Source organism: Durio zibethinus, chromosome 21 (assembly GCF_047325235.1).
Source record: "Durio zibethinus cultivar Kanyao isolate XHJ-2024 chromosome 21, ASM4732523v1, whole genome shotgun sequence".
In the NCBI taxonomy this organism is placed as follows: Eukaryota; Viridiplantae; Streptophyta; class Magnoliopsida; order Malvales; family Malvaceae; genus Durio; species Durio zibethinus.
In genome coordinates, this window is record NC_143182.1 from 1,329,735 (window position 1) to 1,345,610 (window position 15,876).

The 15,876-nt window shown below is 32.2% G+C and overlaps 2 protein-coding genes and 1 long non-coding RNA gene across 3 annotated transcripts; 2 read left to right on the forward strand and 1 right to left on the reverse strand.

The window, feature by feature from the left end:
• The first annotated feature begins 3,101 nt into the window (after positions 1 to 3,101).
• LOC111305902 (uncharacterized) lies at positions 3,102 to 5,259 on the forward strand. The gene is made up of 3 exons (XM_089750979.1): positions 3,102 to 3,829; positions 4,022 to 4,312; positions 4,871 to 5,259. Exons 1-3 carry the CDS (start codon positions 3,146 to 3,148, stop codon positions 4,991 to 4,993), a joined length of 1,098 nt encoding a protein of 365 aa, XP_089607105.1. The 5' UTR covers positions 3,102 to 3,145; the 3' UTR covers positions 4,994 to 5,259.
• Positions 5,260 to 8,626: 3,367 nt separating this feature from the next.
• LOC111305903 (protein RGF1 INDUCIBLE TRANSCRIPTION FACTOR 1) lies at positions 8,627 to 11,632 on the reverse strand. Its single transcript, XM_022903767.2, has 5 exons — positions 10,672 to 11,632; positions 10,378 to 10,554; positions 10,209 to 10,283; positions 9,621 to 9,761; positions 8,627 to 9,470 (listed from the first exon to the last, which is right to left on the reverse strand). The coding sequence occupies exons 1-5, from the start codon at positions 10,672 to 10,674 to the stop codon at positions 9,141 to 9,143; spliced, it is 726 nt and encodes a 241-aa protein (XP_022759502.1). The 5' UTR covers positions 10,675 to 11,632; the 3' UTR covers positions 8,627 to 9,140.
• Positions 11,633 to 11,893: 261 nt separating this feature from the next.
• LOC149512744 (uncharacterized) lies at positions 11,894 to 12,373 on the forward strand. The gene is made up of 2 exons (XR_016331655.1): positions 11,894 to 12,187; positions 12,319 to 12,373. It is a non-coding gene; the product is annotated as an uncharacterized LOC149512744 (long non-coding RNA).
• The last annotated feature ends 3,503 nt before the right edge of the window (positions 12,374 to 15,876 follow it).

Here is a 15,876-nt window from a genome sequence, read left to right on the forward strand (position 1 = left end):
CTATTAACTATTAGATATATATTTATAAGTGATTAATTTAATCGATTAAAATTAATTTTTTTATAAAGATGTTTTGAATTTGAGTATTATTGATAATTATTTATTGAAATCATGTCGAATGTACGATTTATAATCATTTATCTTAAATTATAAGATATAATATATCTTTTTTTTTATTTAAAAGATTAAATAATTTATCTATCTTTAAATTTTTTTATATAAAAAAAAAACTATTGGATATACTATTTAAAATATTAATTTTTTAATGCAATAATGAACTATTAAATCTTATTATACTACCGTATGAAATTTAGGTGAGAATAAGGGTAGGGAGAAGGGAGGAGAGGAAAGATACAAAATAACAAAGAAAATTTTTTTTTAATGATGCGTATCACTCACGGGAATGCATCATCAATGTTATGTGTGGAATTCAATATAATTCTTAGGTGGATTTGGATTCCATTAAAGCTCGGTGGGCTTTTTCATTTTCATAATATTTTTTTTCAAAAATGTTCTTATCTTAGGTTTTTTTGTCTAACTTTTTTTTTTCATTTTTTTAACTTTATTTTAAAAAATAATTATTATTTTGATATAAATTTATTTTTTTAATTATTAACAATTTGTCTGAATATATTATTAATTTAAAATTTTACTTGATACATTCATATGTTTTTATTAATTTTTAATTATTTATTATTAAATTTTTATATAATAAATTTTAACATTAAATTTTATTTCACACTATTACTATATTTATATTCAAATACATATCTCATTATTTATTTTAATTTTATTATTATAATAATTAATATTATTGTTATCATTGCTTTTAATTTTATCACCCGTCTCAATATACTCTTAATAATAATTGTTTCGTTTATTAATACGATAATCAATGATAACATAGTTAATAAGAACAAATGACATGATTGTCATCCAATTAAAGAATGACATGTGGCAAATATAATCGCTTCATTTTGTTAGATGTCATAATTTAAAAAAAATATAAAAATAAAAGTAAAGATAAATATATATTTTAATTTTTTCAAAAATAAAAATAATTTATAATAATTTTTTTTTTAATTATCGTTCATTTCCTTCATTCACCTTCCCAATTCGGTTCTTCATGATTGAATCTCTGGTGTTCTTCGATTTCAAGAGGTCATAAAAAGGTCAGAAACACCACGAAACCAGTCTACTGTAACGCGAAAGCCGTTTTGTTTCATGTTGTTTTTGGCCTTCCCGACCCCTCAACACCTTACCTAGCCTAGTTGGTGGTATCCAGTTGACGATTGGTCTAATCGTCCATGACTAACCAAATCGACCATCAATACTAGAAGGGAGAATAAGAGAAGTACAGAAAAAAAAAAAAAAAGGTGCTGCTTTTTTATTCTTTAAAAAATATCCTTATTTTTTAATTGAGTTAATTACATATATTTGTACTTGAATAATTGAATTTTGAGAAAAATATATAAATTGCTATCTTAAAAATAAAATATACATTTGTACCTTAAATTTGTATAAAATACATAAATTGTACCATAAATTTTCAAATTATATATCATATCTAAACTCTAATATTGATAATCATATCAATTTATATATCTAGTATTTGATAAACATTATTGAATGATGTATTTACCGTACAAATTATTATCATATTTTTTTAATAAAAATTTTAAAAAATATATTTTTACTTAAACAGTAAAATTTTTTTATAATCAATCAATTATTATTTATTATATGATATTCACAAGATATTTTTATAATATTTAATATTTATATTTAACAAACAACATGCAAATAATAAAATTATACAAGTTAAATACCCAATATGCTAGTTAAATTAATAGTATAAATATTTGGATTAAAATGATATTTTTTAAAAAAAATTAAGATGTAAATTTTACATTTTATTTTTTTAGGTATTTATTTGTACATTTTTTAAAGACCGAATACCAAATTATTTTAAAAATTTGACTTTTAAAAAATTTTCAAATAAAAAAAATTACAATATCATGAAAAAACAAATAGAAAAAATTTATAAAGTTTTCACAAATTAATATTTTAAATATTTTTTATTTCTTCAAAAAATTAATTTATTCTGTAATTTAATTTGTTTTGAAAATTATTTTAAAAATATTCATTTAAGATAATGAAACTTTAATCTTTTATTTTTTGGCCAAATTATCTTACAAAATATATTTATTATTGTTTTAAAAATTAATTTTAATTTTTATAAAAAATTATTTTTTAAAATTTTCATATTTCTTAAAATTATCATACGTGACATTGCACATATGTGTCATGTAAGTAAATTAAAATAATTTTAAGGATGACGTGATCATTATTATGTCATGTATCATAATGTGATTAGATAACATAAGCTCATCATTTTACTTAATTTTGTTAATTTTAGATGCATATTAATAAAATAAATGATAGTGTAAATATAATTAACAGAGGTTGATATAAGTGATTAAAATTTAAAATTTAGATATAAAGTATTATAGTTTAAATTTTAATAAAATTTTTATTAACAAATAATTTATAAGTTCAAAATGTCTAAAAAATTTTATAAATCTTGTATGTAAATTAACAATTTTTTTTTTATATTAGAGGTAGGATAAATTTTTTTGCTGTTAAGCTTTAAAAAAAAGTATAAATATCATATTATATATTTTAAAGATAAAACTACTAGTTCATTAAAAATTTCATGAAATATAATAATCAAATATGACATTAATTTTTTTAATGAGTTAGTTGTTTCGAGAGTTAAGTCATGCGGCCATATGTTATCTATTGTATTGCCAAACAAATTCAGTAAATTACTCAGAATTCAAAGCAACTTTTCGTTTCGGTTTTCCTTTTATTTTTGTTTGCTTGAAAGTAGGTCGGTGACTTCATAAATATTCATATTAATTTTTTTTAAATGAGTTAGCTCGTCAACGTCAATAATCACGCATATTCATCAAACAATCCTCTCCGTACGCGACGAATCATATCTCCCTTAACCGAGCCGCCATCACCAGCTGTCCCACACTCTTTGAATTCCCAAATTTACCCTTCTCACTCATTTTCACTAAACGAACCAGATTCCACCAGTAAACTTTCCATTCTCTTCTCATTCTCTTAAGCAGCGCCAATGTCTCTCGCCAGAGCATTTGACCTTTTCAATCCTTCGCCGTCCCTTTTTTCTTTGTTATATGAAGAGCCTGAGCTATCATTCCCCTTTGATGTCTCTGAGCCAAGTCCCACCCTCTTTAGTTCATTTCATTCACCTTTTGATCAGGTTTTTGACGTTGTTACAGAAGTGACCCACCTCTTGGAAACGCCGTTTTCGTGGCACTATCGGAGAATCCGAACTACAGATGGGTTGGAAATATGTTCTGGGGCTTTGCTTGATGGAATTTCTGGTTTGGAGTTAGGTGCTGACCCGTTTAAGAAATGGGATAGGAAGTACACGGGGAAGGCAGAGATAAAGAGTTCAGACAAGAGTGAAGTAGACCGGAAGTACCAGTACACGGGTGAGATCAAAGGTTTGATGGGGAGGAAACACGAGTGGACGGCTGAGATTGAGGGACCGGAGAGGAATGGGACTGATAGCAAGTACAAGTGGACAGCTGAGATTAAGGGAAGGACGGAGGGAAAAGATGCAAAGAAACATCACACATGTAAGGTAGGGATTCAAGGTACGCATAAGAAGGAAGTGCCACTCAAGATCATGGAGTTGGGCATTGGTGGTAAGGAGAAGACAAAGGGAGAGTGTTCCACGCGTGTGGTGGAGATCGAAGAAACTGCGGATCACGTGGCTATGCTTCTCGGACAAGTAGGTTTTCACTCTTTATACTTTACACCTCTGCGGATCATGTGTCTTGCCTTCTTGATTAAAGCCACACATGCACCACACGTGAATACGGAGAAAAACCCACTTTGTGTGGGTTTACTTTACAAACCACATAAGTAGAGAATTAAGCTGTTGAAAATCGATGAAATTGAATTTTTTTGTCAAATGTGGAAGGCTTTTGGGAGGAGAGCTGGAGCTGTGGCCAGTCTAAGAGGGAAAAGGAAGGTATTATCACCAGATGAAGCGGCGCTGGTGATCGAGAGGACCTTCAGAGCGTATCTTATCCGTCGGTCAAAGGCTTTACGTTCGTTGCGAGAGCTAGCTGAGGCGAAGGCTAAGTTGAAGGAAATCAGGGGGTTGTTTAATAACTACTCTTACAGGCAGAGCATCGCTCGCGATTCCGAGGAGCGCCAGCGCTTCTCTGAGCGGATTATTTCCCATATCCTCACTGTTGATGCTATTCAGGTAGTATCATTCTGATTTTGCTTCTCTATCTGAGTTTGAGTTTTGTTCTGGTTTTGTTGTTTCATTTGCTTATTTTTGTTCATTTGACATTTGATCAAGAAAATGTCAAAGATTCACGTCATATTGATCGCATTTTGGATATTGGCATGGGATTATATATGATCCTTTGGTTCATTTGACTCTATGGATTGATATAATTGTAGGAAGGAACTTTATTATAAGTAAAGTAACAGCCAACAATCCTTTTGTAATCTTGTTATTGAAGTTTGCATTTTTAGTTTAATTTTCTTATTTTGATAGCAGTTTCCCGAATTCAGTTTTTCTTGATATCTAGGCTCTTGTTCAGATTATTTAAAGGATTTTCTGCAAGTCTCGTAGGTAGCATGAGATTTGCACTTGTTTCTTATATTGATATTGATTGATTGCAGTGGTATTTTATATCGAGTTAAGAACTTTTAAGATAATTGAAGAGCCTATAGTTTCAACTTGTTATCCTTTGTTCTGGAAGATTCTGTTTTGGTTTCACTGTTCAATTGTTGATACTTGCTATGTATTAAGGGTGCTGATCTTATGGTTCGAGCTGCAAGAAGGTCAATGCTAGATGAGCTGGAAGCAATGCTAGATGCGATCGACCCCCTTCCTTCTGGGAAACTGGATTTGCTCAAGAGGCAAGCAGTTTGATCTGGCTGAAAGTGCAGGATTGGAGAGAAGTATGAAAAAGATGCCTGTGAAGTGTTTTTATGATCTTTGAAGTTTGCTTTTCGATCCGGTGAATGCTTTCCTTATCTAAATAGTCCTGCTCTTGTTAGTGTCAATGATAAATAGCCCTTGAACCTCCCAATTATCTCCCAGTAGTAACATGGTTGCATCTGTAATTCTGTATATATATGGACAAGTCTGAAACTTTCTTCTTTAATCTATGTGTATTCGTCCCTTTTTCATCCAAATGGTGCTTTCTGATCTATGTATATGGTGCAGGTTGTCTTTGACTCTTTGCAAGCATAAACTGGTCATTTTTAGTTCTCAGCCTGTGAATAGTAGTTTCTTCTTCCTGGTACTTGGCCATAAATTATATATAATATGTGCAGTTAACTCATTCTTAAGGTGGACAACAAACAACGGATGAGATTTTAGAGCAACACTAAGTTTGGAAGTGGATGGCGTACAAAGTTTTTCAGCATTGGGTGTTTATTGAACTTTCTTTGTCGTTTCTACCAGGATTTAGGTCCTTTTTTTTTTTAAATCTTTTTTCAGTAGCGATGCAGGAGCTGAGGCTAAAATCCCTGCACTGCGGAAAGTTAGGAGATAAAGGTTCAGGTTCGATTTCAGTTATTTTGTGATGAGATATCGTATTTCGGATGGTACATGGGCTGGTTCTTAAAATGATTTTTTTTTAAAATTTCTATTATTTATAATATATAAAAATAATAAAAAATAATTCGATTTGGATAAAGTATTATTATTTTATGATTTACAAATCGAACCAAATTAAATTGTAACAGTTAATGGTAGAGAGAAAAAATTCATCAGAATTTATAATTTTAATCAATTTTTTTTCAATCCTGCAGGCCGAGGGGTGAATGTCCATCAGGGTCAAGTCCAACGTTCCAAGATTTTAGTTTTTAGGGTGGAGAAAAAAATTCAAGAAATCTAAAAATTAATTTAAAATTATAGTGTTAAGTTTGATTTAAATTAATTTTTTATTTGATTTAGATTAAATTCAGATATTAAATATATATATTAAATTTAAATTTTAAATCGAAAAGTTAAAAATAAAAAAAATCAAATTGAATCAAATCAAATTATTTATTTTTTTTAGTTTTTATTTTTTAAAAATTTTTATAAAATAAAAATAATAATTACATATTAAAATTTATTTAAATATATTAAACATTTATATTAAAATAATATATAAATAATAAAAATAATAAATCATATCAAATCAATAAAATTCAATTTGATTTGATTTAAAACAAAAAAAAATTATTAGAATTGAAATTAAATTTTAAAATTTTATAATATTATATAATATTTTAAAAAATAAATCAAATATAATCTTAATCGAATCATTTTCACCCCTAGTTTTAAGCGGAGAACAACTAATACATACTTACATATTCATTAGGTCAGCCAGGGACAGATATTTGACTGATGTCTAATATTTCCTGGCCATGATCCAAGCTAGCAAATTATTACCTTACCTATTCTCGAATATTTTCCTTTCGTTTTTGTATGGATTAAGCTGAATATATACTTAACGCACCTGATTAGTGATTGCTCATTTGGTTTTCGGAGATTTGCAGGCTAGCTAGCCACTAGGGGCGAACCTGCGTCGGAGGAATCATCGGTTTCTTTTCTCGTCAGTAAGCCGCATCTGTATCTAATTTCGGGGTTTTTTTTTTTTATTTTGATTAAAAAAATTTTACATTTTATTTTATAAATTTTTTTTCATAAATTTAAATATATATATATCATATAAGAATTTTAAATTATTTTGATATGAATTTTTTTCCTTAAAGCTTAAGATTATCATCAAACTCAACATAAAATATATAAATTCACTAAATTATATTAAATATTAGATAAATTTAATATAAAAATATGTACAAATCATAAGATCAGATCAAATATTAAGATTTTAAAAATAATTTTTATAATGTAATATTTAATTTTCGTTTGATTTATAATTATTTTAATATTATTTATAAATATTTATACTCAATCTACATAATATTATTTATTTTGATCTAAAAATTTTATAATTTTATTTAATAAAAAAACATCTTACATATTTAAATTTAATTTTTTTCACATATATATATATATATAAATCACAATAAAATCTCAAATTATTCCCACGGGGATTGGGTCCCAACATCAGAGTTAAAATGACTGCAGAAGGTTAATTTGACCAGAAAGTAAAAACATAAAGAGAGAAAAAGAGGGTGACATGGGAGCTGACCAGGCAAGAGCCTGCACTCATAGAATTGGGCTCTAGAATTACAGTGAGTTAAAAAATGTGAGAGAAATGATGAATGCATTTATCCCACTTTAGTCCGTAGTCTAACGCGTAAACACGGCAGCCGATGCGAATGCAACCTTACTGTAATTTCTGGACCCATTTTAGATCGTGTGAATGAAAAGAAAATCGACTTCTCTCTTCATTCCTTTTCCTGTCAGAGATTTTGAACAATCAATCAACAGCACCAAGCAAAGGCATTACAAGCCAGAAGCACATAAATCTAGCTACAAGTGAGATTGATGGCGATTAACTGTATTACTTATTACTTGTGCAAGCTATACCTAGAGCAAGAGAACCGTGGTCCCATTTTTCTCATGCTAAAAACCAGGATTCATGACACTGTAATTTTTTGCTTCTTTAAATACAAACGTCGGCATGCTGCAATGTTATTCTGGAGGCATTCATGTGCAGACATGACAAAAATTCAATACATGTCCTGATACGTGGCAGAAAACCACAGCAGGGAGGATCAATAAATGCCAAACACTTGTCCTTGCATCAGGTGAGCAAAATTTTCTATCGACCCTCCAGTTTCTAAAAGAATGTTTCTCACTTCCTCACAAAACCTTAAAACATTTTTTTCCCTTAAAACAAAATCTTTGGGTTCAATTGGAATATGGAGAAAGCACAGCAAGAGGAACATGCTGCACAACTAACTACCAAAAATTAGGTTTGCCAGATGAAGCATTGAATGACACTCACCACTCTGAATCCAAATAATCAATGTCCCCTCCTACCCACTTTTCTTCATAAAATGATTGGCAATTTGGCGATCTCACATCTTGTCTACAAAGCTCCTTTGCAACTTGCATGCCCCAACTTGCTCCTATGCGACGAGAATTGCTATTGTCTAGCCATGGATTTTAAATGGAAGAGCCAGCAATTAAACGCTTGCTTTCCAAATAAAAAGTTTGACGCAACCGAAATGACCACATAATCAGAAAACTGTCTAAGCTGGTTGATACTATTGCACTGTAAAAGCAAAATTTTCCTGCAAAAAACTATGAAAAGAAACAGCTTTTTGTACTGATGACAGATTTCAATATTTCAACAAAGATCTCAATAGGAAAATTGAACTACATTTCCTTCATATGTATCCCAATAATTCAGAAGAGAATAAGTTAAACAGTAGCATCTCTTCCCTGTTAAGCAGAACTGTCGAGGAGTGGTCTACACGTATCTCAAAGTAGGCATAATTCAATACATATACGTACAAAAATATCCCTAACTAAAGTATATATTAATCACTAAATTAATGTCACAAGTTCCAACCAAGATTGAAATGCAAAATCAGTATTAGACTAGTCAAGACTTGAGAGCTTCTTTTCTCAAATGAAGAGACATTGGGGAAGGGGAAACAGTAAATAATTGAATTATGGCATTGCCTATTTGCCTTACAATTTTGTCCCTATTCTGTCATCAAAAAAGAAAAGCAGTGAAAAAGAAACAGAAAGAGACAGTTCTGGTCCTTCTGGATTTGTAAAATAAAATTGTAAAGCATGTATAAATACAGATAATAATTGGAAATATAAATTATATATAACCCCATAAGAGAAAAAGGGGAATAATGCAATAATACAGCACTTTTTCGTCGGTTTTACTCACTGTAACTATGTAAAAGAACAAAGCAAAAAAAAAGTGAGGACGAAAATTTTGCAAAGGGATAGGAGAGTGTAGCACATGAACAAAATTGGGAGATGTTTCTCAATCATTTCATCCGTAAATTGCCTTAAAATGAAAATATGAAAATACCAACAATGTTCCAATAATCTCCCCTACCTCTCTCTCTTCCCTAGACATCAAGTGTCAATACAGTGGAGCCCGCTGAGGAGTTTTCTTTCTCCGGTTCATCAAACTTCCTGAAACTTCGGACACTGGAGGGCATGTCGGACGACATATAGTTAAGCTACTCCTCTTCTTTCTCACAATCTCTGTCGTGGCAGTACAAGCAAGTGTCCTGCACCACATTTCACCGTATCCGCCAGACCCGGATGATGTCTTGGTCGAACCAGATGGATCAAGGACTGAGTCAGGTGTTACCAAGCTATCATCCAAACCCGCCTCCGGTAAAGGCAAAAAATTGCACTCAAACAAGAACTTGGAAAGCCCATCTTCTGTTCTTAACAGATAATTAATCTGATATAATGGGAAAAAAATAGAAATGAGCAGGTTAAATGATTGAAAAATCGTGAAAAGAAAACGTGCAGAAGTGGACAAGAAAAGAGTGGGAGATGGTGGTTATGGAGTTATGAGAATAAAATAAAAAAATAATAAAAAAAAAAGAACCTTGCAGGAGAGAGAGCAAAAGAGATAAGGGTCTTGAAGGCTTCTGTCGCAGGTACTGCAGAAGTTACCGGAGCCTCTGAACTGCCTTGTCTGTGGCCTTTGGTTTATAAATATCACTTTTGCACTATTTGTTATGTATGACTAGTGAAAGAGAAAGAGAAAGGAGAGGCGGTGAGTATCATTGAAGAATAGATAAATGTTAGTTTGCAGAGAATAGAGGACATCATTCATAATTCAGACATTTCTTTTCTGAAAATTTTAGCTTCATTTTATTGAAAAGTATTATTGTAACTGGTGGTTAAATGCACAGTAGATGATTGATAATCAAGCCAAAAAATGTTTAAAGAATTTGAATTTCAAGCAAGGACCTTGTTCGTCATTTGGAAGAAATGCACAGTTCATAAATATCTAACCATGCAGAGTGAGAAAGAGAAGGGGGCAATTAAATTAACCAAAAAAGTGTTTTCAAAGAAAAGCACAACTGCACAGGAATAATTGAAAACTGCTTTTCTTAATGTCTCTTCTTTTTCTCCAAAGTTGTTTGTTTCAACTTTCAAGTTGAATTCAGAAGCAAGAATGATGACTTACTTGGACAAACGCACAGTCCATTAATTTTGTTGCATCATCCAACCTTATAACATCGTGATAGACATACCTTCTTATCTGAAACATGACAAAGGGGTTAAAGCTTAAAATCCTACAACGAAATAAGTGGTGTATTTTGAGAGATTTATAAGGTGAATTTTGAAAGGGGAACCTGTAAAAGCCTGTGAGAGCTGTGAGGAGACAAGCAGTGAGGGCATATACTGATACAACAGTCCAAACAATAGATATTCTTTTCGTTTTTCTTGGCATCTTCATGAATTATACAAGCATTGAAGAATTTCTCAGTAAGAAGAACTTGAAGCCAACGAGGTAGATGTGAAGAAAACAACTGTAAACATGTACAAGAAAAACGTAATTCAATTACCTTTCACAAGTAACAAGAGAAAGAGAAAGCAAAAGAAAAAAGGGAAAAGGACTTAAAATGAAAAAAAAAAGAGACACTTACCATGGTTTTCTTGTTTGAATTTTGAAGAGAGAGATTGGCCAGGGTTTATGAAGATAATGGTGGACTAACCATTACTGCAGAGAGAGAGAGAGAGAGAGAGAGAGAGAGAGAGAGAGGAGAGGAGAGTGCAAGAAAAGAGAAACGGCGCCTGGCAACTGCTACTGGGCCTGGGGTGGTGTTACTGTTACCAATGAAACAACAGGAGAGAGAGAGAGAGAGAGATTGGCCTCATTTAAAGAGCTGTCTTTCTTGCGTATTTGTACGTCATTGTAGTCTACTCTAGTGTAAAGCAAGATTACAAAGAAATGGATATTTTAATTACAGGGCTTGGAAAATGGGACGCGAGCGAGAGGTCTAAAAGGAAAGGCTGGAAATTGATACGAAGAAATAATAGAATAGTTGATGAAAACTCACCTCAAGATCAAAACTTTCCTTCTTCCATTGCTCTTCAATAAAAGCCCATGTCCCGAAAACCCTAAAACCCTAACCATTTGGTTCTTTGTGGATGGTTGGGTTTCTGCCACTCTTTCTCTCTCTCTCCTGTGCTAAGTGCAAAATGACAAGACCATAAACAGTGACTTTTCTCAGTTCTTGGTGGAAAACGGTAAAAGAAAAGTGGCAAGTGGCATTGGGGTTTAGAAAGTGACCACCTTTTTTTTATGGAATTACAGTTTTATACATGCTCATGCTCAGCTGCTCCACAGCTTAATTTTAAATATGTGGATGAAAACAGTCGGGTAATTCCGTGTGGCTTCTAGATCAGCAATCCATTCAATTTCTTGGTCATTGCTCAATTATTGAAGGATGCTTCGCAAATAAAATACAATCGATTCGAACTAGCTTGAATTCACCATTATTAAATAGATACGAAAAGATATTAGGACTAGCCATTCACTATTTTATGAAATACTATAGGTCAAAATAACATGAGAAGTTAGGCACAATTGGATATTTTGATCCCAAATATATTCATGCACCTTCAAAAGAAAACAAGAAAGAATTTAAGAAGTCAGCAAAATTCACTGTTTTGCATACTGTTCACATATCTGATATTAAAGGACATTACTGTTTAGCAACGTTAATAAAAACATTCCGTTAACTTTAACCACTGAATTAGCTCAAAATGATTATAAAGAAGAATTTATTGTCTGACTGCATACTTCGAATCCTGCAATCAGTAGTGGTTGTTTTCATGCAATAATCACCCTATTCATAGTCAAAATGGACCTACCACAATCTATAAATATAATAAAAGCCCAATGCTTGCAATAAGACAAGATTGCGGGGGAAGAGGGATCAATCAATTTACGAAACAATTAGACTGGGGGCGTTTTAGGTCATTTCATGGCACAAGAAAAAGTAAGCCAAAGTAATACGGTTGCAGACAAAGAGGGGTTAGGACTTGGGAGATGGCATCAAAACCGTACGCATTAGCAACAGCAGCAGCAGCGGCAGCAACAGCAGCGCCAAACCCACCCCTTATCATCAGCCATCGACAGTAGAATCATGTCCACAGGTTACTCGCTCAGAAACTTTTCTTTTTTGCGTGGATTTATTCAAGTATGCTCTATTTTGCCAGGCTTAGGTTACATTGGTACAGAAGTAGCCTTTGATCTAATGTTTTTTAACACTATTTTCATTTCTCAGGCGTGTTCAATGACATCCCCCTTATACCTAAACAAATAAGGGAATCACAAAATTATCACCAGACCCCTATTATTTTCTTCATTACTTATTCCTTAAAATCTAGTCGTACTACCGTTTTTTTTCCCACCATGTTTCACTTAAAATTATAAAACTTACAAAGGACATGGTATTAAAGCAGTACGTTTTGGAATATCTCCCCCATTAACGGCACAAGATGATCTTCCCTCCGATCGCCATCCTATTGTGTTTCAAGCTTTCTACCATGTTTAACTTCTGTCATAGAAAAACCTGGAAGTCCTTTTTTCTTTTTCATATGGTGGAGTTGAAGAATTACTGTTAATTGAAATCATTGAATAACTTCAACTAAGAGAAGGTTAAGCCTTTGTATGAACAGAGCTCTATGGCTTTGCCAGTTACCTTCCTACCTTTGTTTATTTAAAAGCTTTCTTGGCTAACATGGCTAATAAGCTGTTCAGTTCAAAAGAAAGAAAAGTATTTATACTACTATTTGTTGACTGGAATGAAAAGAATTTGTCATTTGACACGAAAGAAGAAACAATTAATGCAACTGTATGGTTTTCTTTGAACGTTCAAATTTCGGTCGATGGATATATGTGTGACTTGGTTATTATCCTCCTCGTCCTTAAATGAGAAAATTTTCACTGGCCAAGTCTGTTATGTATATCCGTGACTCGTCTAATTTGAAAGAAAAAAAAATGAACTTCTACTTCTAGTATAGAAGTCATTAATTTCAATGCTGAAAATTTGCTTAATATTAAGGCAGTGAAAGAAAACAGTACTTGTCAAGAACTTGGCAAAAGTTATGACGTTAGAACAAGCCTAGTAGCTGAATTATAGGCTAAAAGCTACAGCTGGTTTCACCGTTTTTCATACTCAAATCAAGCTAAGTGGATAAAATATTCGCGACAAAGACTCCCAAATTTCAAGAAACTAAAAACAAGTCTGAAGTCTGAAACCCAAAGGTGGGATTTACAGTAAAATTCACATTTAGAAAGTGAAAAAGGCAAACCAAAAAGGAAGAAAAATTGAATTGTATATTGAACGAGTTCCAGGAAACAGCACAAGGGACACCGGTGAAGGTGAATTAAGAGCGATCCAGCCAGGCAAAACAGGAAACCAACAAAGATGAAATAAGTAATTGCAAAGAATACAAGAAAGTATGCATTAAATGAGGAGGCATGGACATTAATAAAGACAAAACTTGTAAGCTAACATGATAGCGAAGTTGCACATCAGGGTATAATTATGTGAATGCTCCTCAGCTTCAGGATTTAACTTACTTTCTCTCATTGATCAGAATGTTTGCATTACGAGAGTCCGATTGGGTTTCACTTTCAATTACATGTTCAACAACGATGATGACGTTGCTTGTTATCTCAGCTTCCAGGAACTCAAATAGTTTAGTCATGTCTAAATATGTTTCCTTGCGATAAGTTCAAATAATACTAGGAGTACAAATTAAACATATCCTTTTTTTCATGGAAGAGGAGACCGGTTAAGGAACGATCATCAAGCTCGGGCAGGTTGTGTCCTGTGGGGTAGTTTAATGGCCGAACTGGGAATGGAGATTCATATATTTGTACGGAATAGCAGACAGTGCTGGACAAATGGGCCTACTAGGTTCCCAAATCCAAGTTGAACTCAGATATAAACTGGGCCAATTCGTAATTTCCAATTCCAATTATAAATCGGACTCTGCAAACCGAAAAAATGATTGGAGCAGATACGAGGTTCTTAAGCCATGTTGAAAAGTTAAAGATGGGTTTCAATAAGCCCAGAGTATTCAATTACTAGTTGGGGCCGAAGATAGTCGAAAGTCAAAGTCCAATCCCAAGCTTTCTTTCTAAATTTGAAGCTCTTTTAGTTCGCATTAAAAATTAAAGAATTTATATATGATTTATTATTAATATATAAAATTTATATATTATCAATGAATTATGTGATAATATCTCATTAATAAATAAATATAAAATTTTAAAAATTCTTAAAATAAATAAACAAAAATTTAATTTTAAAAAAAAATAATCATGACGTCATATGATTCATTAAATATAAAATTTATATAATGATAACATAACAAATATAAAATTTTGAATTAATTTATGGAATATTACTGTCCGGCGGGTCAATGCGCAAAAAATTAGAGGGACACCATGATTACTTCCACAAGATTAACGAATCACTGTCACATGTGATAGATTATGATGAATCATAATAAACTATTCCCTGGTTGTCATCAGTTACAGGCTTGCAGCTGCATGCCACTTGAGTTCAAAACATTTGTATACAAAATCGAACAACTTCAAACTGCATAATTTCAAGATAAAGCATAGCATTTTATTTAGTTCAACAGAAAACACTTCAACTTTCCAAGTCGATTCAATGACGAAAGCCAGATATGATGGAAACTTTTATCTTCTATATGTTCAGAGTTAACTGCTTCTACAAGACTGAAATGATATTTACCGATATCCTTTTATCTAACTGCGTAAGCTTATATGCATTGTAATGCTTTTAGCGATTTCATGATGTCGGCCCCAAATGCATACATCTGCCACCACCATTAAAGTAATTTGGTTGGTTAATGAAAGGGAAAGTTCTGCCGTGAACTAAAGGTGCATGCCTGCCAGTGCTTTGCCATTACCAACAATCCAATCATGAAAATTAGTTCCATGGTCCCCTTGTTTCATGGTGTTGACCAGATTTTGGCGTTTGTCTTTAACTGTACAGGTCCTGCAACAATTCCATGGCTATTGGCTACAGCTGAATCAGACAGCGCACTCAAGTCTGAATTCCATGTTTAATGAGAACAAAGCAGATCTTGATCATTTGTTGGGTTAAATTTTTAATAACTAAGCTGTTTAACTAGCATATATTATTTGTATAAGTGAAAGCTAGCTTAGAAGTTGCTCTTTTTCTTTCCTTTTCCATATTGTGTTAATGGTTGAGACTTGAGAGTACTTAAGTGGTTCTTTTGGACTCGAGTTTCAACCCATCAGCTGATTTAGTTCCATTTGCACATTTACTGGACTCACCCTTTGACTTCATGTAACAAACCCTAACCTACTTCCCAATCATGAAGCAAGTTTTCCACCAAAAAGATATTCCTTTCTTTCTAGTCAACAGTTATTTTGAGGAAATCCCAAACTACTTGGAAAAAGGCATTTTCTGGATGTTTCTTGCTAGAGTTATATTACTAAGTACCAACTATGGGAAATTCTCTTGCAATATGTTTGCACTAATAGAAAGAGTTGTTCAAACTTTCAATTTTTTCTCCTCCTTCAAATCAAATTCATGCTTTCTTACAATGTTGTTATAGCCAAGACATGAGTTTTAATTACCTTGAGCTTAAATTTGCATTGAATCTCTTTATATTAATTTCCAATGCTTTGTTCCCCTTAAACAATTGCATTGATTTGGGATAATTGATATCAATCAAGGTTTTGGTTGTGAAAAATAAAGACCCGCCGGGGACCTCAGCTTGTGATGAGGTGAGAGCCACTACAAAGTGTCGGTTAAAATCATCGCCAAGGATTT

Coding starts and splice junctions, on each gene's coding strand:
- LOC111305902 (XM_089750979.1), top strand. CDS start 3,146: ATGTCTCTCGCCAGAGCATTTGACCTTTTCAATCCTTCGCCGTCCCTT. Junction 3,830..4,021: donor TGGCTATGCTTCTCGGACAA/GTAGGTTTTCAC, acceptor CAAATGTGGAAG/GCTTTTGGGAGGAGAGCTGG. Junction 4,313..4,870: donor TCACTGTTGATGCTATTCAG/GTAGTATCATTC, acceptor CTATGTATTAAG/GGTGCTGATCTTATGGTTCG.
- LOC111305903 (XM_022903767.2), bottom strand. Junction 10,284..10,377: donor GCTCTCACAGGCTTTTACAG/GTTCCCCTTTCA, acceptor GTCATGTTTCAG/ATAAGAAGGTATGTCTATCA. Junction 9,471..9,620: donor TTTGCTCTCTCTCCTGCAAG/GTTCTTTTTTTT, acceptor CCATTATATCAG/ATTAATTATCTGTTAAGAAC.